The 27,655-nt window shown below is 37.1% G+C and overlaps 1 protein-coding gene across 4 annotated transcripts in view; it reads right to left on the bottom strand.

The window, feature by feature from the left end:
* The window catches only part of MYO16 (myosin XVI), a 452,710-nt gene that overhangs the window by 146,940 nt on the left and 278,115 nt on the right, over positions 1-27,655 (bottom strand). For all 4 annotated transcript variants that reach the window (XM_080377718.1, XM_080377716.1, XM_080377717.1 and 1 more), the window contains 3 exons: positions 19,629-19,734; positions 15,917-16,034; positions 8,558-8,705 (listed from right to left, as the gene is read on the bottom strand). In XM_080377718.1, the coding sequence (XP_080233844.1) occupies positions 8,558-8,705; positions 15,917-16,034; positions 19,629-19,734 (372 nt within the window). The remainder of the gene's footprint in view (positions 1-8,557; positions 8,706-15,916; positions 16,035-19,628; positions 19,735-27,655) is intronic.

The raw sequence follows: 27,655 nt of genomic DNA, 5'->3' as shown, positions 1-27,655 counted from the left end.
AAGAAAGAATAGGACAAGAAAAAGAGAGCTAAAGGGGGGGAAAAAGTTCCTTTTGGTTCAATTCCTGTTCATTTCTGGGCAGGAAAAAGAACAAAACAAGTTGAATAATCTCATGAACCCTATTTACTCAGAAAACCTGCATGAAAGAGGAAGATAAATGAAAATTGAAGAAAGTAGGATTACTGGAGTAAAAGTGTTACCAGTTGAAATAAAAGGTAAGTGGAGGCTGAAGTTGTAAGAAGGCAGGGAAAAATACATGAAAGAGAACAATGTGAAAGCGCATTTTGCTGGAATATGCATATGTTACACATGCAGTAAAGAAGGTTCAACTTTAAAAAGAAACTCAGTAAAAAAATTCAGATATCAGTAAATGCAGGGTAAACAGGAAAAGAATAGATGGTGTGCAGCAAAAGTAAACAAAGCAAATCAAAACAGAAAAAAAAGTGAAAGACAACAGACAAAATTTAGACAATTCTTTTGATGTTGAAATTATTTCAGGTTACATAGATACAGAACTCACTGAAGCAAGTTCAAACCTGCTCCAGAATCTCAAATATATCTGCTTCTCCTCTCTCCATTACCTTCCTAATAACTAGCTGGTGTAATTTAGCTGTCAGATCTCACTGGAATTTAAGTAAATGGAATTACCTCATTCCATGTGGAATCTACAGATCTTGTCCTTAAAATAGTACTATTGGTTGTGAATCAGATTTTCATAGTAGTATTGTTTGAGGATGACCAAGAAACAAACGTTCACAGTTGAAGCTTTTCACTAAACAGCTGAAATATAAGTAAATCATGTCAGGAAGATGTAAACTGATGGAAGTGTATAATTTTTTGTTTGTTTGTTTGCTACCATGTAGTTTTAAAAAAACCAAAACCAAATCTAAACTACCTTCACTTTTACTTAGAGCTTCACCAATCCGTATTCCCTTATTGTACTGAAACAATTTCCAGCAAAATTAACTGAGAATTAATTCCCTCAGTTTTTGAAATCTGTGTTTGAAATTGCATCTTCATATTACCTCATTTAGAAAGTTTTTAAAGCGTGCTTGAAAAGTCTTTATATCCCAATGGTCCTTTGCTGTCTAGGCATGCTAATATACATAGTTTGCACTACATGTATTACTGCATTATCCTTTAAGTGTTAAAGTATTTAAAATGCAAGCTTTTTGGAGAAAAGCTATGTGCTGCATGAAGTCAGGTTAGGAGAGGAAAATCTGCACAGTACCAAAAAAACACATATTTACTTGTTCAACCAGAACTTGAATGTTTGTTTCCAATTTAAGAGACCTTTGGAAGAGAAGAGAAGACATGGAAGAAGCAGAGAAATGGGGAAAAAAGGTTGAGTATACATAAATTCAGTATGTCTATATATGTTCATGCACACACAAATTCAAGGTATATTACTTTGAGGCACCTGAAATATAAGAAAGTAAAGAAAATACATGTTGTCTTTGAACCTCTAAGATATTTTTTAAATTTCAAAATTAGTCCAGACAATGTATCACAAAACCTTATTTCACAATGATCTAAGCTTTACCTCTAAACCCCTCAACTGTTATGCATTTTTTTTTTTTTTTTTTTTTTTTTGGGGGGGGAGGGGGGCGGGGCGGGAAGATAATTCTATTTTATTAAATATGAAATTGAATTCAGCTTGGATACCCAAAGATAAACAACTTTTCTTAGAGCGCACCAGCATTACTTTTGGCAAAGTAAATATTTTTCTAAATAATTCAATACAATAACTTGAAAATTAACTTCTTACTCAGTATTCATTACAAAAGACATATGTGGGAATAGGATAACAGCAAGCTGATAAATTTCAGACACTCCCTTTGAGAATCACACAAACATAGTCATCCAGACTTTAAAGTTCCTTATCCTCTGTAAAATATCAAGTGCACTTCTAATTTTTGAAGGTCTCAGTTCATTGCTTAGTAAGGTGCTCAATGTCAAGTACAGGAAAATGAACATAAAGAAAGTAGAAAAGAGTGGTAAGGTATCTGTGCGATTTAATGCAAAGTAAAAATTATGTTGGGAAAGGAAAAATAAGTGGGAGACTGGTTCATATTTTTCCTCTTCTTCACTCACATCTTTACTAAGAACTAAATGCCAAAAGATCCATGGCAAAAAAACGTAGGGGTGACAGATAAGCCACAAAACATTAGCTTAAAACTTTCCCCAAGAGATACCATCTATTAAAAGTGTTAATCAAGTACAAGTTTACAGGCAGTATGCTAAAGAAACATACATATTGTAGAGAATATACATATGCAAAGGAGAGAAATTAATGGAGAACCTTGAATATTTAGCTGTTTATTGATAACATGGGAAAATATTAGATATTCTTTAATTCTTATCAAAAATTAATGAGGATCTTCTATGTTTCTGCAGGTTCCTTGAATGTCCTCTGCACCTCTCAAGAGTTTAGCTGCCTGGGCTGTGCACGAAGCTCTGCTGGGCACCGCTTCACCCCAGGAGCAACTTTTGAGCTCAGGCGCTGGGCCCTGGTGCTGGCCGAGCTGGGGCCAGCCATGCCTGTGCCCAGCCACCGAGCTCCTGTCTCCCGTGGCGTGGGCCAGCATGCCAGCCTGGCCTCAGCCTGCCCCGGTTCCCATGGCCCTTCCCAGCCCTCCAGGGCTGTGTCTCACCCCAGTGACCATCTCTGGACATCCCTAGACCTCCTGGATGCTGCAGGGATGTGCCAGGAGGAGGGTGAGGACGCTGCGTGCCTCCCTCCTCCAGCCTCCATCTCCTGCTTCCCGACTCCCCTGCCCGCATGGGGCAGCACCTGCTCCACGTTCTCTCGCCATTACTCAAAATTGCCTAAATTCTGGAAATGGTACTGGAAACTCAGAGTTCTAAGCAGACCTAGCAAAACTGTCGCTAGCATTCGAGAATGATTTCGAGGTTTGAAAGTCTCACCCAGTATGATTTCACCTAGTTCTGTGCAAACAGGGAACGGGTTTCAGCCAAGAAGTGTTAGGAGGGCTTGGCCCTCATGGCCTTTCAGCTACAGGGATAGTAAGCCTAACATCTCCTGTCACAGCCTTTCTCTCCTCCTGTGCCTACACCTCCCACAACAGAAAAGTGAAACACAGCTGAGGAATCTCTGGGTCTGGTCTTTACCTTCCTCCTAAATTTAAATACAATGAATGACACTTCCCTGGTTGCCTGGAGCTTTAGTCTGGCAACAGGATTTTAAAACAAAGTTGATCCTCAACAGTGAAGTTCATGGAGCCTCAATACTAGACTTTATTGGATTGACACTGAGAATTTTGGTACAACTAATTTATGCTGAGTTTCAGCACACAAAGTCTAAGGGCAGTTTGATAAAGTGATATAACTTGGCACGTCATATAGAAACTATTATTACAGCAGGACTACCATCTGTGGGAAGATCTGATATAAGTCTTCCAGATCTAGTTATTTCATTCACAGTATTTAGATTGAATCAATTTTTTAAGACAAGTCTAACACTTCTTTGGATTTTCCTCTAGTCATCAGACACAGGTATCAGCAACAGGCGATTTGTGAAGTAAAGGGATCAAAACAGTAGTCTGTAACCACCTCTGTGAACTTTCACAGATGCATCTGGGCTTTATGGGGGTACTGAAAGTTTAAATCAAAGTGAATGTGCATGAGGAAAAGAGTGATCTATTAGGCTTGTATATACAAGGAAAGAGCATGGAATGTGAGAGGACTGGAACATCCCGAAAATGTCTGTTTTTCAAATTATGTGGGACTAATTAACCCCCCACTAACTTTTCTCTATGAATTTACCTTGTACCATTAGACTGCTACAGCTGTATTTGTAGACAAATGGCACAGGTATAGAAAACTGTTAGATTATTTTCAAGATTTATATTTCTTTCTGTTGCATTTTAAATGAGAAAATAATCAAATGTTTGGAAAGAAAAATGGCATCCAAATGTGAAAGGAAAGAAAAAGAGAGGGCATGGAAACATGCAACATCTTCCTGGCTTTATACCTGTAACAGTTAGAAAACAAAGAGGCTGCCTCTTAAATTGGTTGAATTGGGGAGAGTTGTGGTAACTCGCCACTCACACAGTCTTGAAAATTCTCATCCTGAGCTCTTTGTGAAGGAAAGGAAGAGTGGGAATCAAAATGGATGATACTAGAATAATCACCATTTCCCATATATTGTCATAGTGCTTGTTAGAAAAAAATGATGACTGGAAACACATAAAAAGTCAGACATAAGGCTTTGCACTTAATGCCTCTCAAAATTGTCTACTGGGATCTTTTCTATGCCATTCACTTTCCTGTACTGTAATTTTTAAGCCCATTTTGAAGACTGACCTTATAATTTACAGTGGGGAATGATTTCCTCAGTGATCAAGCAAAGGGGTTCTGAAGAGTTTAGACTTCAATGAGAAATTCAATCACTTCACTAAAATTACTACTTTGTACATGAAATTAATGGAAAGTTTTCTTATTGACAGTGAAGAGGGCATCTGCACTGAAAAACTGTAAAAGAAGATCCAGCAGTTCTGTGAACATCTGATCTACAGCTATTGTTGCAGAAGAGTTTCAATGCTTTTTAAGGGGTGGCAGAAACAGCACAGGCAGAGAAAGAGAGCACATACTGCAGTGCACATCATCGTTCTATGGGAGAAAGGAAAGTTTTACACATCTGAGAACAGCAGTCTGACAATGCAAACACAAAATGTACTCTCTGACCACAGCCCAGCTTCTGCATGAATGTGTATACTAACATTTTCCCCAGCTTGAAGCTGTTTAGTTTTACTTATACAGGTTATTTACAAGCACTATATTTTAACCTATAAATGTTGGGTGACAGAGATCTGACATTACAAGGGAGGACTAAAAAACATCTGTCAGAATCACCTTGCAGTACTGAAAGCACTGTATCAGTTTGCCTACGCTACCAAAAGTCGCAACAATACAATCAATTAAGAGAACTAGCAACCTTGTTTAAACTCAAAACGGTGACATCAGGTTTAACAGATGCCAAACCCACCACCATTTCTGAAACCATTTTCTACAGTTAAGTAGCCTTAAGCTATATTTCTAATATACATACCTAGCTGTAATGACATGACTTTTAATGATAGTATGTTTGAGTATCTTACATACATATATTACACATTCTTATATTGTTATAGATATACTGCAGCTTTACAATATCAATGCTAATATGAAGCGATTGGCCCAAAATAATAAAAGCAGGTCTTTCCAATTTTTTCTGTAAAAGTTTTTCCCACATTTTTTCTTTCCTGTCTTTCTGATATTCACCAGAGTTGAAGACCATTTACAAGCTGATCTATCACCATTGTCACCTCTCTTTACTCTCTGTTTCACTTTGTTTGCAAGATTCATCACTAAGGTAGTACCTACTGTAACTATGAGGCTAAACTTAATGTAGTAGAAAAGCTAGTACATCCTTTATTATGAGGCTAAATTTCAGATGCCAGAAAAGTGATGCTTACATTAATGGACTGTATCTGCACTCAGAAAAACAAAACAAAATAAAGCAAAGCAAAACAAAACAAAACAAACCCAAAATGTCAAGAGCATCAAGACCAAATTGAGACCATAACTTCAAATCTCTAACCTCTCTGTATTACACATCAACATTAAGATAAACAAAGTCCTCCAGTTCTTTTGAAACACACCAAGTTAATAGAAATTTTGGAAATTTCTGTCAAGGTTCTGCTAATAAAAATCAGCTTCTGAATGTAATGAACACATGGGAGTAGCTGTTGTCAATCAAAAAGCCTCGGCTTGCCCTTTCAAGACTCTTATTTCTGACATGCCTCCCCTGCTCAATCTTGAAAAATGATCTTACCTTTCAGGAATTGCTTCTGTCTTTATCCATCATGATCCATATGCAGATACGGTGGGACATGTATTCATTCACATCCTCCCTACACAGATTTAGATCGCTTGCTACTTTAAGATCCTAGTTGTGTATAGGTTCAATAGAAAGTGGCCAGCTATCTGTCTTCACACGTTGCCCTAGCAGTCATAATGGTTGCCAGAACATACATTTCAGTTTCTGAGCTCAAGCTCCCTCTCAGGACTACACCAAACACCACAGAATTACAACCTAACAACTCCCCCTACACATTGGGGTGAAACCCCAGCCTTACTGAAACTCAGTGACTCCAAAGGGGAGGGATTTCCCCTTTTAGTTATTTACATTAACTCTTAATCCAGGATTATATACTGCTTAATACCTGGACTGCCTCTCACCTTTTACAGCACCAGGTCTAACAATAACCACTATTGACAATACTACTTTGATTGTTTAAGGCACTTTGTTCTAAAATGAGAATAAAAGGACAATTCCATGCCTCATTTCTCCTATTGCAATGATTTAAGCAAACAGTGCAAAAATAGGGTTATCGTGTGATCTTAACAGCCATAATTCACTAAGGTTGTTCAATCTTCTACATAAAGGTGCAATATTAAACAACACAAAGAGGAATTGAAAACTTATAAAAACCCCCAGGTGGACATAAACTACATATAGTTTCAAAAGGGCTGCTATCTAATTAATTTTACTATTACACTTGCTTAAAGAAAACATGAAAAATTCACTTATTGATGTTACCAGAATATATGATCTCATTAAAATTTGACTAAGCCAGAAATCATAAATTTAAAACATAGGACAAATCTTGCCTTCCTGATTCATGTATGAGTTTGATGCGGTAGAAATTCACCTCTAGTTTAACTCTCAACCAAGAAAGATCTAGCCCACTGAACTACTATATTCAGGAGTTTAAGGTAATAAATATTTGGCCCAAACTCTCTCTCAGTTATGCAAGATACAATCTACTCTATGTAGCCAAAGCAAAGCTTTATTGATAAAAGCAGCTTTATGCAAATATTTCGCTGTAAATTACTTCTAAAGCTTTGGCACTGCAATGTTCAGACATCTGTTTAGGAATAGTATTTTGTTCTTTTTGGATGCTTATCAGATATCTTATCAGATAAAGCTTTGTTTATGTGAATCTAATTATTCAGGCTTTTGCTAAGTTCTTTCCTGTTGGAGCTTCTTGCAAAGTAACTTCAAACTGTTTCATTTTCTGAATAAACTGAGTGATTCCAAACAACTTTTGCTAGAAGAGGAATAAATTAATTATTGGTAGCTCAGAAACCTTTCGGTCTTCAAAGACTTCAAAGGATTTAAAAAATAGAACTTAACTCTTCCCATCCCCACCTTTGAAGTTGGACATTTTTAGTAAAGCAACTCAACCTCAGGTTTCTTCAGAGCTAATGCATTACACTATTCTGTATAATAACAGAAGTGCTAACAGCTTAAAACATTACCAAACAACAGTAGTCTGAACACTTGTGTTTAAGAAAAAATCAGAATCAAGTAAGTTTTTTTCTGCAAAAATTAATGTGGTATCTTTCTATTCACAGGTCCCAAACGTAGGACTACTACTTTATTCAAGTACTAGCCAGAATGGACAATAGAAAAGTTGAGAGAAAAATCCATGGGAAAAAGACTTAGAAATTAAAAACTCAAACCACTCATTTTGCATTATTTTAATTACTATTCATCTTTTTACAATTACTCACTATACTCATTATAAATTTAGTTTGTTTAAGAGATCATTAATGCCAAACAAGCTTCTCTCATTTCAGTGACATTTCTTACGAAAGGCTGAAGAAAGCAAGCCAAATGATCTAAAACAATAATATGTTTTAATTCCAAAATAATCCAAATTACTAAATTTTGAGATAGCCCCAACATTTCCTGAAAACAAACAAACAAACAAACAACAACCCAATACTTACAGTTATATTAAACATTTGGAGTGTATTTAGCCTTAGACATACCACATTTAGATGTTTATATACAGCTCTTCATGTTTATGCCCTTACTGTTAAAGGGGATGTAGTTAGCACAGTTTATGAAGGCACAAACGTGGTTCAGTTCACCCCAAAGCACACATCTACATGTAACTGTACAGAGTTGAGAAGAGACTCAAGCTCCTTTGATTGCAAATGAGAGTCAAGACAACCAGCTTAGGTGGACACACACACAAAGACCTAATTTTAGGTGTTGGATGTTGAATCCTATCCTTGGTTTCAAAGCAGCGAAAGCTTTGTTTCTGTTTTTCATAATAATATGAAGTAAAGTAATTATCAAAATAAAAATAGAAATATCAGTTACATATAGTGACATTTCATCAAAATCGACATATTCCATAAGAAAGCTCTAATTTTAATGAAACCATTTTTCTTGAAGACAAAACATTTCATCAGGGGAGAGGGGGGAAGAACAGACTTACAGTCCACAGAAAATGGAAAAATAACTAAGAATTTTCCTTCCTTTTTGTCCTTTAAGGCAATAATCCTAATGGATCTAATACTCTGATTTTGTTAAGAGAGTGTACTTGTACTCAAGAATTAAATCCTCAAGAAAAGGTACTCAATAATAAATCATTTCAGAGTCATTGAAAACTTAGGACACAAATGTTAACTATTGATGGAAGTATCTCAAATAAAAATAATAAAAATATTAATACTAAATATAAAGTTGTTATCCTACCTGTGTGCAGACAAATTACTGAGGTACAGGGTGTATTTTTCTTCAGCAGACAGCCCATCCATCATCAAGTAAAAAACATGAAAATTATTCTGCTTGAGTGGCTGCATAATGACACGAGACTTCTCCAACATGTATGTATAAATCCTAGCTGATTGAGAAACAAACAAATTCATCATTATATTGATTACTCTAAACATATTTTAAACCATTCACCATTGCAACAGTGAAGAATAAACAGTGTTTCTCATAAAACCGTCTACAGTGAGCATGTGAAAAATAATACCATACATTCTATCATGGTTTTCTACATAAATGACATGTAAAGCCCTAATTCCATTAGAATGAGTGGAGCAAAATCTCCCTTACTGTCTTACATTATCTTTAAAATTACTCACTTAATTTTAAAGATAATGATGTTGATTTGTACTCTGTTTTACTCATTTGAGGAACAAGTTGTCGTATTTGGCAAGACTTTCTAAAAGGCAAGTTATTAGTCAACTCACCAAAGTGTAGCCATCTGAGCACTGGCATCTATTGTTAACACCTTCTTAATGGAAAAAGGAAGACGCAAGAGATTCAAGACATCTTGGAAAAACTGCCCTTGGAACCATTTCCTGTTTCTCTGTTGAGAACACTTAAAGTAATAGTTTAGATTAACTACCTAACTTCTAGATGGCCTCTTCTAGATGGCTACAGAGACAAACCTGCAGAGCCAGTCATCAACCAGCTCACTAACCTGTGCCTGGGGAAAATGGGCATCTCAGGAGGGCTATGTTTAGTTGGTCAAAGGAGAAAACATGTGGGTCAGCACATCTGGGAAGAAGGTGAAGGAGGATGAACCTGACTGCCATTTGCCTACAGAAATGCTGATTACAGGATCATACATAATCTCAGGCCCACTAGGATTCTGGAAGAGGCAAAGCACAGAAGCAAAGGAAATATTCGATCCTCAGATCCATTCACCTGCTCCACCAGACTACAGGCATTTTAGAGGCATATGTGAAGAGGCAGAAGGAGATTCATCATTTTGGGCAGATTATTCTTCAGCCTTCCGCTAAGTGTACATCACCGTGCAGTTCCACATGCAGCAGGCTAAAGGGAACATGGGAATGCCTAACTGCAGTCAGAGATCAGGGCCCTCCTTGTGAGCGGGGACCTGATTCCAGTTCCCACTTACCCCACTGTTCGTATACTTTATCTCATTATTGCTTAATTACTCTCTGTGGTGCAAAGACCAGAAGCGTGTCCCTTCACACACAACTGAGCACCCCCACCACTAGGATGCAGTACATTCTGTTGCAGCTTTGTGTTTTTCAATCTTTGCAATATGGCAGAGCTTTCACAGGATCTTAGTGAGCTTCCTTACCCTGGAAAAGACTTGAGTTTAGAGGAGAAGGTGTGCTTCTTGGCAATGGGGGAGCTATATTTCTGAAACCTTGTAAGCAGAGGATATCAAACCATGGCTTCCCATAGCCTGAATGACAACCAACTCATCTAAGACTCATTTCTTTATGAACTGGAAGTAGTTCTTGAACATACAGTGATAAAAAATACTAGTACATGCATTCTGTAGCACAGTAAGTATTCTCTAAACACATACCATTTTTGAGCCACTTACGGTTTTTTAGATATTTCTATTTTTTTTTTTACTTTTTTGAAGCAAGCTGGGATTAAGCATAAAATAGCTCTGAGTTATTAAGTGAAGTCAAAACTGTTGCATTTCTAGGCATATTCAGAACCAAAACTTCAGATGTCTGAGACATCTGAAGTTTTAAGGCAGAGTGGGAGTTTGAAGACTTCTAAAGATGCAGATAGTTGAAACAGTATTTTCAGAATCAGTTTTGGGCTCGAAGATATTGCCCAATGCAATGCTGAGCAAAGTGATGCAGGTTAAATCCTGGGGTGTGACAGCCGGTATCAGAAGTACGGTTGTTGCATTAGCCTAACAGCTAGGCTAAAAGCCAGAATGTCATGCTCCTGTCACCCTGCAGCTGCTAATATCCACAGCAGCTCATTTGGAGATAGCTTGGTTATTGCTATACCATCTGTATTTGTCTGGTAATTATATTTCAAATTTAACCTAAGTATCTTCTTACCTTTCATAGAGCTCTAAGTTTCTGTCTATACTGTTAAAAAAAGCAAACCAGAAGTTAATTGAAGTTGTGTGCATGCATGAGGGGATGCAGCCTGTGCAAATATTGTTTGAAAGACGGTGTAGAGGGAAACAAAACCAGTGAATCTTGAACATACAGTTTTAAGAAAGTTCTCAGCAGTTAAGTGCTGTCCCTGAACTAAGTATAACTATGCACGATCTCCAAAAGCAGTACTCTGCACAGGCCAAACTATCCCAGGCACATACCAGTTAAGCAGTACGGAAGGTCACTGGTACACCACCCAGGGTCATCTGCCACCCTTTCTTTTATTTAACAGCACAGGCATGGCCTGACAAGTGCTGCCAACCAAAACTGTGCCTGGGATTCCAGCTACAGAAGAGACAGTAGGACTGACAGAGAAGAGTTGTACGGCTGACTTGCTGAACCAAGGAGATGTGATCTAGCCCACTTAATCATCCAACAAAAAGTGGAAGTGTATTCCTGCTTTTATGGAAACTATATTATGAGAAATTATGTATCAGCCATTTAGCTCTCTGTTGGTACACCACAGGAAAAAGGAACTGTGCTGGATATAGAAGAGCATGCTTGGGAAATCATTAAATTGGTAGCAGGATATGTTTCTGGCTCGAGAAACTTTGCAGCGCACTATACATTGGAGCAAGGCAGTCTTAATCTATCATGGCAGGACTGGCCCAGACACATGTTTTCATCAGAATCAATCATCACCTGGCTGCCACTCCTGCAGGATAAAACAGAATAGACAATCCTAGAGGATGATTTCCATCTTTTACTGTGCCTGTAACCTATTTCTCAGTAAAACTAACCCTACCATCAATTAATTCAAAAAGAGGCTATTACTAATCTTTAATCACACTTTTTTGTGTGCAATGATCTTCACTAAGGCTTTCATAACTATCACTCAGATGTTTGTAACATTCATTGATTAATAAAAGCAAGGAAAATGTTACAGGAGGTCATCTATCTGATTAATTAATACATTTAACTTTAATGACAAGTAACACCACTTATTTAGATGACACAAATTAATTCAGCCCTTTTCAGGTACTTCAAGTCACCCACTTTAATAAGGATAAATACAGTTCATCTCAGTAAGCATCTCCAGCAACGGGAAGAGCTGTTAAGCAAAGCAGAGCTTCTGGTCAGCAAGAATCAAATGCAGCACCATCTTAACGGAGCTAAATAACTCATAAAGAAAACTATCATAATAATATGCTCTTCTACAAAGTGAAGAATCTAAGAATTTAATCTACATGTGAAATAAGAGAGAATAATAGGGTTCTAGAGCAAATCCTGCCATTTTTATGCAATGTTAACTGTGCTTACAGGCATAAGGGAATTTGTACTTCTCTAACAGGTCACTTGACCTACTGAGCAGCTACAAAGTTAGCAAGAGGACTCTGTATTGAAAGTGTGGCCAGTGAAATCTTTCTTCCAGCAACGCATTCTTTGAAACTACATTGCTTTTTTTTCAAAAACCATGCTGTCCCAAACACAGTTATTGCTAAAGACATAATAACATTTGCAAGTTCAGAGCTGAAACACAGTACAAAAACACATCAGAGAGCTTAGCTGACTGCAGTCTGTCTTACTCCAAAAAAGGAAATTAATGTCTGAAACTTCTTAATTGACAAAAAAAGTTTGTAACACACATGAGCAAATATGCATTCTTCTTTTTACAAATCAAATTAGGTCCTTCCATTAAAGTGCAATCTAAAAAATCAGGCTGTGCTTTTCAAAAAGTGAAGACTGAGAAAAGCAGGGCCTGAAAAGCAAGGCAGGAATATCTGGAGAATATGTTTTTCAGGCTTGATTTTCTCTTCCTAAGCTTCTTTTTTAGTAATTTAAGAAAACTGACAGAAACATTACCTTTCATTTTAGGAATTGTGTCACTCACCTGAAAGACCTTTTACTTTCTCCCTTTCCAAATAAAAATAAATTTTACTTCTGGAAATAAATAAATAATCAGTCTCTTACTACTATGCAGTGGGTGTGAATCATCATCTATGAATGATCATGATATTTTGGCAGATCAGTCTTTGAGTTCTGTTAGGTATTAACTTATTTTAAAAACCTAATGAAATCACTGGTCTGTAGTTTATTCTGTTTGTTCTGATGTAAGACTTTTTGGCAGTTCTCGCTGCCTTATCCAGTTACAAAGAACAATGATGTAGTCTGGGTTATACCTTCTCCACTTGTTTGATTAGACTAAAGCAATGAAAGGTACCTGACCACAAAGGCACTTGGCACAGGAAAGCTCCCATTTGAACCCAACACTGCAGCACACTTAATCAGAAACAACAGTCAGAGAAGACACAGAAAACTTCTACAGATATCTGTACTGGCTTTAACAGAACCACACACAATAGCTCCATCCTTGTTTTCAAAACTTCATGACAAAGATGCAGTTTATAAGAAAGACCGAACCAAGCTTGCAGATGAAAATTATGGCGAATGTTTCTGTTCTTTAGGTGTATTGGACTTTCTGCTATAAGAATAAACCTTATGTGACAAAAGTCAGAGCATTTCCAGGGTCTAGCATAAAAGAACTTCAGCATGGGTAGAAAGCTGTCACAAACTCCACTAATGTCCACTCAGACTGCAAGGAATGCTACCCTGAGCTTACCTTCTGTAATAAAAATGTTCACATGTACTTTGCACACCTCTTCCTTAGTAAATTGTTCTGGATCTCCACCCTGAAGAACTATCCATTACAGAGTTCAAAAAACCTAACCCTTTGATGAAGGCAGTCTAGTGTCACTTGGATTTTTGTTTACAAACCAGACATATTTAGCCCAGTTTGTCTCAATGAGCTATAAAGTCATGTCTCAGCAGAATCAGGTGCTCTGAATATTTACATTTTTCACTCGTGTTTAAACAGTGCAAGACAGTAAATACTGCTGCAAATAGATCTTGCAAATAAATACAGAAAATCACTGGGTGGGATTTAAATCAGCCAAAGACAACATGCCTGCTTCTTTTCTCATTTATGTTTGTGTAAATCTGAGCAATTTCACTCAGAGGTGAAGCTTAGCAATAGCCTAGAAAAGGCAACATTTACAATGCAAATCAAACAGCACAAACAACTGCAGCTTTCAAAAATATAAAGAAAACACTTTTACTGTTGTACTAGGGCTTCTCACTCTTGACTGTAAATTAGAGAACTTTTGTCTACCTTCAATTTGGGAAGAGTAATTGATTCAATTCCTAGATATTCCCTACTGCCAGATATTCTCATTTAGTGCCTATGGTTTGAAGGTGATAAAACCAGAGCATTAGTGCACCAGAAAACTGACATGAGAGCCTGGTTAATTGATTCCATATTTATATTATTCACAGACAAGGGCTGTGAATTAAACTGGCAAGTCTGGGTAAAGCTGCTTCAAAACTCAAGTCCCTGCAATCTCAAGCAAGTCACCCAGAAACTGTGGGAACACATGGCCTCAAGGCTTCCATTCCTCACCTGAGGAACTGAATGATACAACCTCAGGTCAGAAGTACTGTGAAAATGAATCCATTTATGTTTCTGAAATGCTCGTACAGTGAAAAATGTTGATGAACAACATAGAAAGTCGACAGAAAGACTAGCATTCTCTTTTTAGAGCAGAATAAAATAACACAAGTCATACATGAATCAAGGGAAAACAAACTATTTAGTAGCAGATCGCTGAAGAAATATAGCCCATTCTCTGCACTGAATGAAGCTGGTGTGGGGTGGAAAATCAACAGCATTAAACTTGTATGTACAAGGCAACCCAAGAGTATCTCAGGCAACTTCAGTTCTGGCGTTCCCTAATGTTCATACACTTGACTTTTCAAATTAGTGTAATTTTCATCTATTTGCATTTGTGCTCTGTGTGTGGAACAAAAAGAGAAAAAGTATGCACACAATGTAATTGTGATAACTAAATATACTGAAATTAAATAGATACAATACAAAGGATTTGTAAAATGTTAATTTTAGGGATTGAACTTTACTTTTACAAGGCCAATTCAGATGCTTTTTAGGCCATTCTAATGTTTACATCACTTTCTTCATATTACTCATACAACAGCTCATAAAGGAAAAAAAATCACACTTTTTAGTTTTACACTTTCTTTACAAATATTCTATATTTATTGTAAAACAAGCCAGAAAAAAGTGATAGTAATTTCCCATGCAGTGACATTTTCACTGAAGAAACTATTGTATTTGCTCGGGTACAGTAAACTCTCCCAAGAAAATGAATTGTAGTTCCCACTATGAAATATTTCTAAAGAAAATTTCTAGGAAAGTCTTCTGAAAGCATAAACACATTTAAAATGATAGAAAGTAATTAGCTTTGGAAATGTTTATCCAATGGAATCTAATTTATTTGGATAGAAAGTGTGTCTCATCACACAGTTTTTCCATCCAGTTAATTAGTGCAAGTAGGAAACTGTCCGTGCACAGTTATTTCTGCACACACCTCTCGCTTTAGCACAGAGTAACTTTATGATGACCTGTGCAAAGCCAAAATGAAACCTCTCCCTGACTGCCTCCGAAGACCACAGTCTTCAGAATCAAACTGAAGTTTTGCCCAGTATTCTTTTTTTTTTTTTTTTTTTTTTTTTTTTTCCACTAATGAATGCTTACTGGGGATTAGCAGACTCTCACTTAACTCTGAAAGCTGGAACAAATTCCACATTCTTACCTGTAACAGAATAACTGTCAGTATAACTCCTACTTCCTTTAGAAGAAGCTCAAAGCTGTAATAAATTACTTCTCTTTTCAGTATTACAGAGTGCACTTGTGTTTTGTTTGCCCTAAACAGATAAATGTATCACTTATGTAAGGGATACTCAAAATATCCAATACAATATTAGACACGAATGCAAAAATTAATCTCTTTGTTACTTTCATTTCACAGTAAAGTGATAAAAATCTGTCACAGTGTCTTAATCTCGGGCATAAAAGGGAAATGCCATTTCCCGGGACACAGGAGAGGACTCGGTGGTGTTCGTCTTGTTTCTTGTCCGCCTCTGCCACCCGGTGGTTGCACACAACAAGTCTCTCCCTCTCGGTACTGGGCACTACGGGCGAGCTGAGAATTCCCATGCTATAAACATGTTCTGATATACCCTAACACCTCCCTGCCTTTTTCACATACTTGCAGGCCATTGATGCCTAACCGTGTATGGAAAGCTGGGACCCCTGATTTACTAGTCTGTGGGTGATATAAAAATAAATAGATTAAATTATACTTACCTGCAATTAATGTTTTTTTCTTCTCACAAAACTGTAGCTCAAAATATTTTATAAAACAGCTGGAAAAATCATTCAAAGGTGTCTTAGCATGTCCAAAGGCCTCCAAGACACAGTTTACCTGCAAGACAATGGTAAAGAATTAATAAGAGAGGAAATAAACAGGAAGTTATTTCAATAAACATCAGTGAGGTTGGCTTGTGATCAGTAAGGGGGGGTGTGTGGTGTGGCAGAAGTACATTTTTCAGCTTGGAATTTAACAAATTCCTTGCACCTTTTTTCTTTCTAAACAGAAATTACAGTAAGATAGCTCAAAAGAAAAAAAAAAAAAAAAGTTGTAAATGGAAGGGGGAAGAAAATGGTTCAGATGTGAGCTGTCTTTTTGCTGGTAGTTTGAATACAAGTGACTGGAGCCATATGCCCAGAACTGGCGCGCTATGGCAAAAAGATTAAATCTTTGAAGGCAGCTATGCTTGTAAAGTTACAGTCAGTTGATACTAATAACCAACCAAAGGAATTTACAAGCCTTATATGATGCCAGAAATGGCATAACTTATTGATTTAAAATAGAATTACTTCAGCATCATACTAGTGATAAAACTGAGGAAAGTATAGTTTCAGATTTTTTTATGGCACGTCTCACTAATGCAATTCCATGTTACATCTTCATGGTCACAGCAATTATTTTTAAAAGAGCATTTTTTTAAAAAAAATCATGAAATAAGCCATATTTATTCCATATTTTCTCTGTATTTAGTTTTTTTGTGTATAATTGGTTTCTTACACCCTGAAAGATTCCCTTCAGCACTTCCCCCTTGCATCCCATGAAATCGATTGCAATGTGGCCCAAATACAGCATTGTTCTGATATGACAGTGTTTTGCTGAAGCTGGATGACCTAGCTGGGGAGGGATGAGGGCTGTGGAGTGGCACAGATGACATGTGGTTCCAAGCACAAAAACAGAAGCTCTAAAAATCAGACCCCTCAGAATTATTAATTAAACCAGCTATTTGTGCAGTAGGTGGCAGCAGAAAACTATTCAGCCTAGTCTTGGTTCCACTCTATCAGTGTTGTTTAGGATGTATTTGCTCATTAGGCTAATTCAGCACTTGATGCAGAATTAGCTTAAATAAACCCGTGCAGCTTTATTAACTTGGTGCTATGCATAACTGCTGCAGGAATGAATCCAGGCTATCGTGTTCATAAAAGCACTTTAAAAGGCAACTAAACCAGAATCTCTAGTTGATTCCCCATGGGTGGGATCTGCTACATCTGCCTTCACTGCATAAAGTCAGATGTCCCGTCTAAGCTAGTTACAAGGGATCTTTCTATAACCAAAAGGCAACCCTTATTTCTTAATACACGATGATTCTCTTCTGCCTGCATTGACTAAGACTCATTGACACATACGGCCACATCTATGTTACTAAACTAAACAAGACCAGGAGCAGAACTCTCTAACCTCGATGGCAAGCGGCATGATAAGGTTCACATTCAGACAGCTAATATCTCTTCTTTTGCAGACCGGGGTGGACATACTGTTGTGAAGTGTCCCTGGCACATGTCCTCTGAACTGTGGCCAGAGGACCCGCTGGGGATTTAAACTGTGTCAGAGAGCAGCGTAACTGCACGTTAGGGATTGTTGTTCAGTTTACCGCATAGATATAGAGTAGGTTAAAGCAGTCTACAAAGTGTACTAATTTTTAGGTGGACAAAGTTAGGCCTTGTCAGCTCCCCCTTGCTCCTCAATTCCTCTTTTTAACTGAGGACATCTTATTTCATTTCCACTGGATCATGATGGCTGTCCCTAGGAATTTTCCAGGAGATAAGTTGCAGCAGAGGTGATACTACTTCCCACACCTCCTGATTCCCACTGCTGCCATATTTGTATCCAAAGCACAGTTTTCAGTTGCTTATTCAAAAAAGTTACTTATTTACTTAATTCTTCTACTCATTACTTAATCTGAACTTTAGGAGAGAAAAGGACTTGGAGGATCTCCTTGAATTTTGCAGTTCTACTTTAATAATAACTATGATCAAAATAATATCTACGATCAATGAACTGATCAGTTCAAAACTGTAAGTAAACCTGTGTAGGTAGTAAATAAAAAAAAAATACACAATGGAAATAGATAAGACTTGTAGATCTGGTTCCTGGGTTCAAAATAAAGTAAAAGTGTGCTGTCCCTATTATAAAGGTATCATTGCAACACTGGACTTTAAAATTTAAATCAGAAAGTGAAAAAAATAATAACATGCGTATTCTTAACATTGTCGTGTGAAACCTAGACTAAATATGTCAATTTAGGAGCATCATCAATCAATCAGATAACAGTGTGAAAACCTCTTTAACATGGCAATTGTATGGCTACATAAAGTAAAGCAAAGCTACAGCTTATTCAGTGTCATCAGGGTTTTTAAACGTCTTCAAAAAACACAAACACAACACTTTTTTTCTAAATCCAACCAAGATCCATGGGAGTTTAATTACCTTATCAGCTGGAATGTACAAAATATGAACCAGTGTATCTGTAGCCTTCCCCACATCCAAATAATCCTGATTTGTAGGTTGTCTGTTAGTGTCAGCTGCACTTCTGACACTATGTTATCTTTCTGGACTGAATCATGCATAATTCAGGATGAAAGGAGTGTGTTTTCAATGATGCATGTGATGCTATGAAAACCTCCCACAGTCAGCAATTCTAGAATTCTGCTGAATATCATGCATGTGGCAGGTGAAAGCTAAAAAAAAAGGTATCTTGGGTTGACTGTAAGTGCTGTAGAACAAGGTCACTGGAGTGGATGAAAGTGGGTGAAAGGTGAAAGAGTAAACTTTTTTTAAGGCATGAAACTCAGAACTGAGCTATGACAATGCAGACTGTGCTAAAACATTCTATGTAAGTACATGTCTGAGCTGGGATGTCAGATGAGAAGTTTCATCAGGAAAGGCAATCTTAAAAAAGAATTTTAATTGGCAAGCTAGGGTTCAACATAATTTAAAACATCAGTATGAACCTGTTACAGCTGTAACAATGAAACACGAGTTGCAACGTTCAGTCAAATGAAAACTTCACATTTACAATGTCCTAGCAAGGAGGTAAATTCATCTGATATGTGAAGCAGATTCTTATTTCATGATACGGACTGGGCAGGATTTAGTTCTGCTGTGGGAATCAAATGTGACTGAGCAATTATTCATAACTCTTGCCTATTTCATAAATATAGTTAGTATACAGATACTGGGCCATATAGCTTTGTTCAGTCCTTGGGGTTTCCCTGCAACTTCCCAGTTTCTGTCTTCCATACTAATACTTCAGACACCTCAGCACTTCTTACACTGTCCAGAGAAGCACCACCACAACAAAAGAGATAAATTTATTTACTTACTGAAGGAGACTTACATTTAGGAGACAGGAGCTTATCACACAAGTGTTTCCTATTGACTGAAACACTGCTTTGCAAAGTCACCAAAACATAAAGAAACAAAACTGGCCTCCACTTTTCAAGATTCCTCTCATCACATCAATGTAAACTCAATCCTCTTCCCATTCAGGTCACTTTAGGAAAAGAAAACTCCTTTGACTTCAAAGGTGAAAACAAACCCTTTATGAACTTCTGAATAGCAGATGCCTTTTCCTTACAGTTCAAATGTCTTTGCCTAACCAAGAGGCCAGATTTTTGCTTTGTGCTACTCAGTGGTCAGAATGCAACTTACGTGTTTTATCTTTGTATCAAAGGTGTTTCTGCTGGAGCTGGCTCTGCAAGTGAGGTGCTTCACTATGTGCTTGCAGGCTTCAGTCTTCCCAGAACCACTTTCTCCACTGGAAGACGACAGGCAAGAAAGAGAAGGTGGATTCATTGTTATTTTCACATTTGATATTTATATTCTCTGCTTGCTCTCTTTGAATGGATTTAAGATATCTCAGTCAAACTTTCATTGCAAATAACAGAAGGTTTACGGATGGCAAATAATAAAGAACAGCATGTAGGAGAGACTGGCTGACTATGTTCATGAGGGCTGTCAGAGTTGTCAAGCTATATTGCCTTGTACCACAAGCCAAGCCAATCAAATCTAAAGCTTTCAAGCCATTCTGAAAGTATTTATAGCAAAGATTTTATCTCCTCCTTTATCTTCTGTCCAGCAAAGGAATCTGCTTACGCTGCCTGGTTCTTTTTGCAGATGGGGAAATACTACTTTGGTAATAATGGGAATCAGAAGGAAAGGAAAGTGTAGAATAGAACAGAAAGAAGGAAAAAGAAACAGGAAAAGAACAGGAAGGAAAATAAAAAGATGATTGATTTTACAACTGCGAGTTTCTGCAGTGCAATACACTGACTTCAGTGATACTGTTTCACTTAATTTCTTGTTCATGATGTGGAGTAAATATTCCAAAGAATGAGAATCTCCGCGGGGGAAAATGAGCAAAGAAAACAACGTAAAAGGCATAATGAACAACAAAAGTGGGAAGAAACAGAAAAGTGGATGGATGGAGGTGGGGATCAAACTCAATGGTGCACTTTCAGCTTGGAGAAGGAAGGAAAAGAAACAAGAGATGGAAAGGATAAAGTCAGTGAAGCCTGATTAAAGAATTCATGTAAGAATTTCTTACTTGAGTTATAAGAAGTTGTTTTCTTTATAGACAATCGAATCAAAGTGTGAATTGATGCTCCTCCTTAATTTGTCTACTCGATCAAATTTAAAAGGTTGTTTCTACAACAGCCAGTTAGATTTTTCACAAGTATGATGGTCATGCTGGCTGGTCAGCCTGTTATCTATATAGTTTAGTTCCTGAATACAAGAGGGAAGCAAAATATTGTATCTGTCTGGACATTTCTTTATATATTCAAGTCTCTCAATAAAGGAGAAATCAATTAAATAAAAGAAAAAACAAAAGAGGAAAGGACAAAAAGACCTTCATACTCAGACAGGGATGGGTTCTCTACACCATCTCATTCAACTCTTAAGGGAAATAAATGCAGCTCTGGTGAATATCTTATTTGCTTGCCTAGTAAACTGTAGGATTAGGTAAGACAGATGTCTCATTACTATATGTCATGTGTCAAACTGCTTTTACTTATGTTGTCCATGTTTCTGAAATGAGCTGGAATCTGACCCTGGACTTCAAACTCCTATGGGCATCTGTAGGAAGTTTGTGGTCCAAGACTGCAAAGGTTTGCACCTGGATATGTGTTATGCAAAAACCTCAAATAATAGGTCACAAAGCTGTATTTTTACCAGGTCTTAGAATGAAAGAAACCACGTGAAGCCAAGAAGGTCACTGTTACAACTAATATGAAACTAGTATCTCTACAGAATTGACAAGGTGCTCTGTAAGTGCACTATTCCTTGCTCAGATCTTCAGCTTCTGACTTTCTGAGTTTCAAAGGTCAGATGATACTTGGTGTCACCCTCTGAAATCTGCACATGTCTCTACCCTCTTAGTGATGACTTCACTCTCCAAATGCTAATTGTACTATGCTGCCTATTGTCTTAAGAAGCAGTGTTTGTCTTCTGCCTTTATAACAGTGGTATCCAAATTCCATGTTCCTTTGCCTGTTATCACTAACAGGAACAGAAAAAAGTGAAACAGGGCATTAGTCCTGTGATACTTTTCCCCTAGAGACATTCTATATTCTTTCAAATTTCAGGTCTTATGCCTGTATTACCCAGAAAGCCAGTGAGCTTACAGGCAGATACAAATCTCTCTTGCATCGCCGCTCCTACTACCCACTCACATTTGCCAGTCCACTGGCACCTGTGTGTCATGATGATGAAATATTTTTGTCCCTCCACAACATACTCAATCCAAAATCACAGCTGCAACCTGCTATCACTATACCGCAGGTTACACACAAGATTAGCGTCAGGACCTCTTTGGTTATTTCAGCTGTTAAAGAGCTTCTCTGAAGTTAAAACATCTCTGAATTTTAGTACAGTCACAGTTATGGATGATGACACTGAGCAGAAGTGTTATGTATGTTTGAAAACCAGATCTGAAATAATTCATAGTCTGTAACAACTCACAGCTTGTCTAACATCTACCTTTATATCCAGCAGATAAATAGTTGTATCATTCCGAGGGCTGAACAAGACTTGATATTTACAAATTGTAGCATTTTATTATTTTGTTCGCTTAGGCCCAGCCTCATCTGCTAAAAATACCTTCTTTAACAGAAGGCTTTTCCAGGATTAACAGGGTGGAGTTATTTTTCAAAAAATCTTTCTCACACCTGAAGAAATTGCAGGGGGTGAGGGGGTAGAAGGGATGCTTAAACAACATTTGATGTGTGTGCCTTTGATTGTTTTCAAGTATTACAAAGCAGACATGCAAATTATAAATAAAAACAAAAACAGAAAAGTGCCTTAAACAAAGAAAGTGGAGTGTTCACCAGTTTTCCCATTTAACAATTAATGTATTTCACTTTTTAAATAAAGCTATGGGTTTTTTTCGCTCCAATCCAACTGTGGCCCAGACAACACAGGACTGTGCAAGCATGAACAAAGTGGACAGTTTCTGTCCCGTCTTGACTATTTCTTCTCAAGACTGCCATTTCCTAAACATTGCAGTGACACAGCTACGAAGATTTGACACTTCAGCTCAACTGTTAATTTTACAGTAATTGACATTTTGTCCAGCAGTGTCACAGGAGCTTGTTGGCTAAAGCGGTTGCTAAAGTACAGTTTGGGGGTCAGAATCCACTAGAACGTAGTTGCTAAAAGAGAGTCACAATGTCACTTGGTTGTTTTCTGCATTTTGAAGGCTTATGTTTACTCTTTGTGAAATACATTTTGAAGCACTGATAAAGAAATGTTATGTTAGGTGAAGTTATAATTGTTGATGTCCTTGTTTGGAACATTTGGGCCAAAAAATCATTTAACAATGAAAAAGTAATTTGGCACCTTGAACCGGATCTTGTTTATTCCAGTTACTTTGAGGTTGAGTACAAATTTTTGTAATGTCCCCCTTGTCCACAATACCTTTGTTTTAAAAGTTTAATTCTGCTTAGAGAACAATTCCTCCTCTCGGTTTTGAATTGTTTCATCATTATATTTTTCAAAATGTCATTTACAATATAAATGTTGCTTTCTTATAACTTTTGCTTGGAATACCTTATAAGGGTGGAGGATAAGTTAGCATTGCAGCAGAAAAACATTCTTCTGCAGTAAAACATTCTTAGAAGGCATTATGAAACAGGCAAAGCAAGGAAAGCTTATTTCACAGACAGTTAAATTAGAGACAGTGTACTCCAAGGGAAAGGAAAATGGACAGAGAATTTGAAATCTTATGTTCACCATGGGCTTTAGGCAAGTTCCACTAAGCTTTCTCATCTTATTCCTCCTTTGGCTTTCTAGCTTTCCTACATAACTACCTGAGGGAGGGCCCGGTTCCTTCTATTTCTTTATTAATATTTTGTTAATACAACTTTAATCACAACCCTAGTGTCCATATCTTAAAATAATATGAATAATAAGAAAAAATAAACTCTATTTTGAAATAAAACATCCAAACCTAAAATTGTTAGGAAACACTGTGAAAATACAAAGACATGTGAAGCAATGCAAGATGCTCTACAACCAGAGGGACCAAAGGAGCTACACCCTGCAAATCCACTGCACTTGGATTATCATTCAGCTATTCTGCTAACTTGTGCCACTGGCATCACTCACGACGGCAGGCTCAGTGCTAAGCATGTTCACATATTCACATAAATTGCCTGGCTGTTCCCTTTCAGAACAGCTGTGGTTGGAGCTATAACTACCTTTGTGACAACTCCCCAAACTCACCAAGCCTATGTGAACACCACAGCTCTGAGAGCACCATAGCTGTTAGCAACCAACAGGTTCTAAAGCTATTGGGTGGAGGGGGACTTTGAGGTAGACAGACAGAACCATCTACATAGAAGTAGTTAACCAAGGCAGCCCAGATAAATAGTCAGGAAACAGCAAACCCTAGGCAAAATTTTAAGCATTAACTCCTGTAAGTACTGAGAAGTGCATCTTGCTTACCCTCAATTTCTGCAAATTAACCAGGTTTGTCTATATCTTTATGAATTCAGATAACTGGATCATTATTGTTTGGCAAGTGTCAATTCCAGTATAAATAAATCCTATAAATCTTCTGTTTAGGGAAAAATATGACAAAATATAAAACATGTAAGGAGGAATGTACCTCCCATTTCAGATCATATAAGTGACAGGGTTTTACTGTCTGCATTCAATTTTAAATCCTGAACAAAGGTATAATATTCAGGAATGCAGGAATACTTAACAAAAACAAAAAACCTACTCCTGCAGTACTTGAATTATAGTCAGAAATGTTGGAAAATTTCTGACAGAATTTGTTCACATAAGATTTCTGCCAGTTTTAAAGGAAGATTTAGATCAGCATAGATATGCATGCAGCTTTGTATGAATTTGTGAAACCAACCTCTTACTGTAGCACGCTAAACTGTGAGCATTACTACTCCAAAGTACCATCCTGACAGTAAGATATATACAGTGAAGAAGTAGTAAACTTTGGAGGGTCAGAATAATTTCTTTCTTCTCAGTTTGCAGAGAACATAAGCAAAAAAATGGGTCTTGCTTCATGACTGAGGATTCTAGATTTGAAATAAATATGTGCAAGCAAGACTGCTAATTATATATTTAAAAAAAAAAAAAAAATTCAGAAAAATGTGTTTTCTACCATGAGTAGTGGTATCTCTAACTGAACAACCCTGCATGTTAGCTGGAAACTATATTTCTAAAGTAATCTAAACCGGAAAGTGTATTTCTAAACAATTTTTTACTATAAATAGGATGTGCAAATCCATAACTGTACTGCAGTAGCCCATTGCACTTATAATACATTGAATTATAATTTCAAGAATAAAGATTATTAACTTGAACAGAATGCCTGTGGTGATGTTAAACTGAGGAAATCGAAAGCTTTCAAGGCATTTCACTTTAACAGACAAGAATTTCTCTCCATTCCAGATTATTTGGCTTAAAAATGTGATTTATATCACAACAAATCTATTGGATATTGACATTCTTGGCTGCTAACACATACAAAATCATAACATTTCATTTTATATATTCATTACGATTTTTTGATTCATCAAATTAGCTATCAGCATCCCATAAAACATTGGCTTAATTGACTAAGGATCCTGAGCTTTTAACAAACCCATAAACTATACTTAGGCTTCCTAGACAGTTTCTCACTTATCTTGTCAGTGCTTAATGCATTTTCATATCCTGAACAGCACGAGCAAAATGCAGTCAGAAGGAAGTTAACTACAAAAAGTCCACCTATTGGCTATTTAAGAACATAACATCATGTTATTTTATTTTGTAACTTCCATATAAAGTTTATACAAAGCCAGTGTTAAGCATATGTGAGTGATGGTGGCTTGCTATAAACTAAAAGTAACTGGGAATAACTGGTAGTAAAATCTTCAATAACTTCTGCGAGTGAACACATGATCAGATGTAAAGTGATTGGGGGGTGGGGTGGGGGAGCGGAATTGTTACATGGTAACCCCATGCTTCAGAAGCTTCAGAAAACAAGAAAGGAAGTATGAAAAGACTGAGAAAACAGAAAGACTGATCTGGATCAACCTGAGAGCAATAAATTGATTTTAGTTTTATTTTTACCTCTTTTAAGCAATTCAGTAGCAAAGAGTTAATAGGATGTCTAGCGGAATAGATAGCAGCAGGAAAAGACCAAAGTCACAAAGAAAATTGAAACATGCAACTTTAAAGTGAAATAGTAACAAGTTTTTTATTAAATTTGAAGATGAAAACATAGCTTCACATGGTTTAAATGGGACTTTATGAAAGTTCTGCAAAATAAAGTGCTTTAACTTTTCTGGGAATTGTGATAGTGTAAAGCACAATTTTAAAATTTCAAAACACGATGATGTATGCGTTTTTACCATGAAAACACAGAGTTTTGACACAGGACACAGAAGGGTGGCCACTGGGTTTGCAGAGGGTTCCTCTCCACTAGCAGTATGTAACAATGTTATACTAAAGACCCTATCACAAATCTGTGTTAAATCTGCATTCTCCAAGTGTAAGGTTTTAATGCGATGCAGAGGTCAAACCAGAAAATGATAAACTTGTTTAATCTATAAATTAGGAGTTAGGAAGTATTTTTACAAGAAATATTTCTGATTACATGCAGTGTATAAAGAATGTAGCAATGACAGAAGTATAAGTGGAGCTCTGATTAGTCCACCTAACACTTTATAGGGCGCTGTCTACTCCTCTGTCATTGCAGAGGGTGCTTCAGTGTTTGCCTATTCTACCTTCTGTACATTCATACAGCATACCCAACCGCTGCAAAATGAATGATCTCCTTGCAGTTGCACAGTTACTGGAACATTTTGCCATTGATATTTACATATAATGTTTTATGTAATGGGTGATTCATTTTACAAGACTAAAAAAGGTGGGGTTTTTTACATTGTCTGCTTTGTTGCTTCGGGAGAGCCAGCCAACCTGCATGATGTGAAGGGACCAGACAAAGCAGAGAGTTGATGTGTCAGAGATGTCCAACCAACAAGAGACAAAACTCAGCCTCACGTACTACAAAGCAAGTTTGGCAGTGCTAGGCTCCCATTTTCACTGAATCGTAACAGAGGACAGAGGAATTCTAAACTAAACTGAGCAGTGAATTCCTTAACACTCTACACAATTTAAATTGTGAAACAATGAATTTCTTTAGATTGAAGAATAAACTTGAAAAGGATACTTTTAACACTTCATTTTCCCTGCAAAGGACTGGTCTGGTCCTAAGTTAACTCCAGGATATATACAGGGACAGAAGTATTCTTCCAGATCTGTAAGGAAATACCTTGGAGATAGATATTTGTTGTCAGTGAATTGGTGTCTTCTGTTTTTTGAGCAACTCTTCAAAGCAGCCCCAAGAGGAAAACTAATTTTTTGCTAAATCTGTTTCCCGTGTGAGCAACACCTTACAATAGGATCTCGCTTCTAGGGAAGAATATTACATATTTGAGAAATCATTGGTCTTGGTCTTAAAGCTTGCTTTCTGCTACGCAGCCTTAAAGGTGATCTGATACACACCAGCTTCTTACGTTACAGAGAGATGGGAACAATTCCATTCCTATAGTGTCTCTATGCACAGAAAAATGAAAAGGTAAATATTAGATGATGACACTACAGAAGGGAGAATTTTTCTTCATCTGAACAAGTTCACGCTGTTTCTGAAATATCAGGTAGTGTGGCACTCTGAGAACAGCCATACTCATGATAGAAGTACTGACTTTTTATTAGCTTGATTTTGGTGCTCAGGGGGAAGCCACAGTAGATCTGCAGCTGCAAACCCTTTCCCTGTGATCACAGGGGCACTCACTGCCAAATCTCTGTTGTTTATTCCCAGAGAAAAGGGTGCAATCTCTGCTTCCATATATTTAATAGCTATCGTTATCACCATCATTTGTGTGGAGTCAGGAGACTCCAACCATATGTGGCTAGGGATACAATATAGAAATGGTCTGGCCCTGAAGAGCTTTTACTCCAAACATATTCCTAGAGACAAGAAGCTAAAGAAACCCAGTAAAAATAAACAAAGATCAGATGGATGTTGTATGAGAAAGAACATTGCAATATCTATGAGCAGCATCATATATAATTAACACAACTGCTCATTGATGAATGTCTAGTTTATGAAGGTTCTGATCTCGGTGATGTGAATCAGTAATGCTTTGAGAAAGTTTGTTGTAAGGAGC

Source organism: Falco punctatus (assembly GCF_963210335.1).
Source record: "Falco punctatus genome assembly, chromosome: 2".
NCBI lineage: Eukaryota > Metazoa > Chordata > Aves > Falconiformes > Falconidae > Falco > Falco punctatus.
Note: the sequence above shows the minus strand (reverse complement) of the source record. Positions and strands in the feature narration are given on the sequence as shown.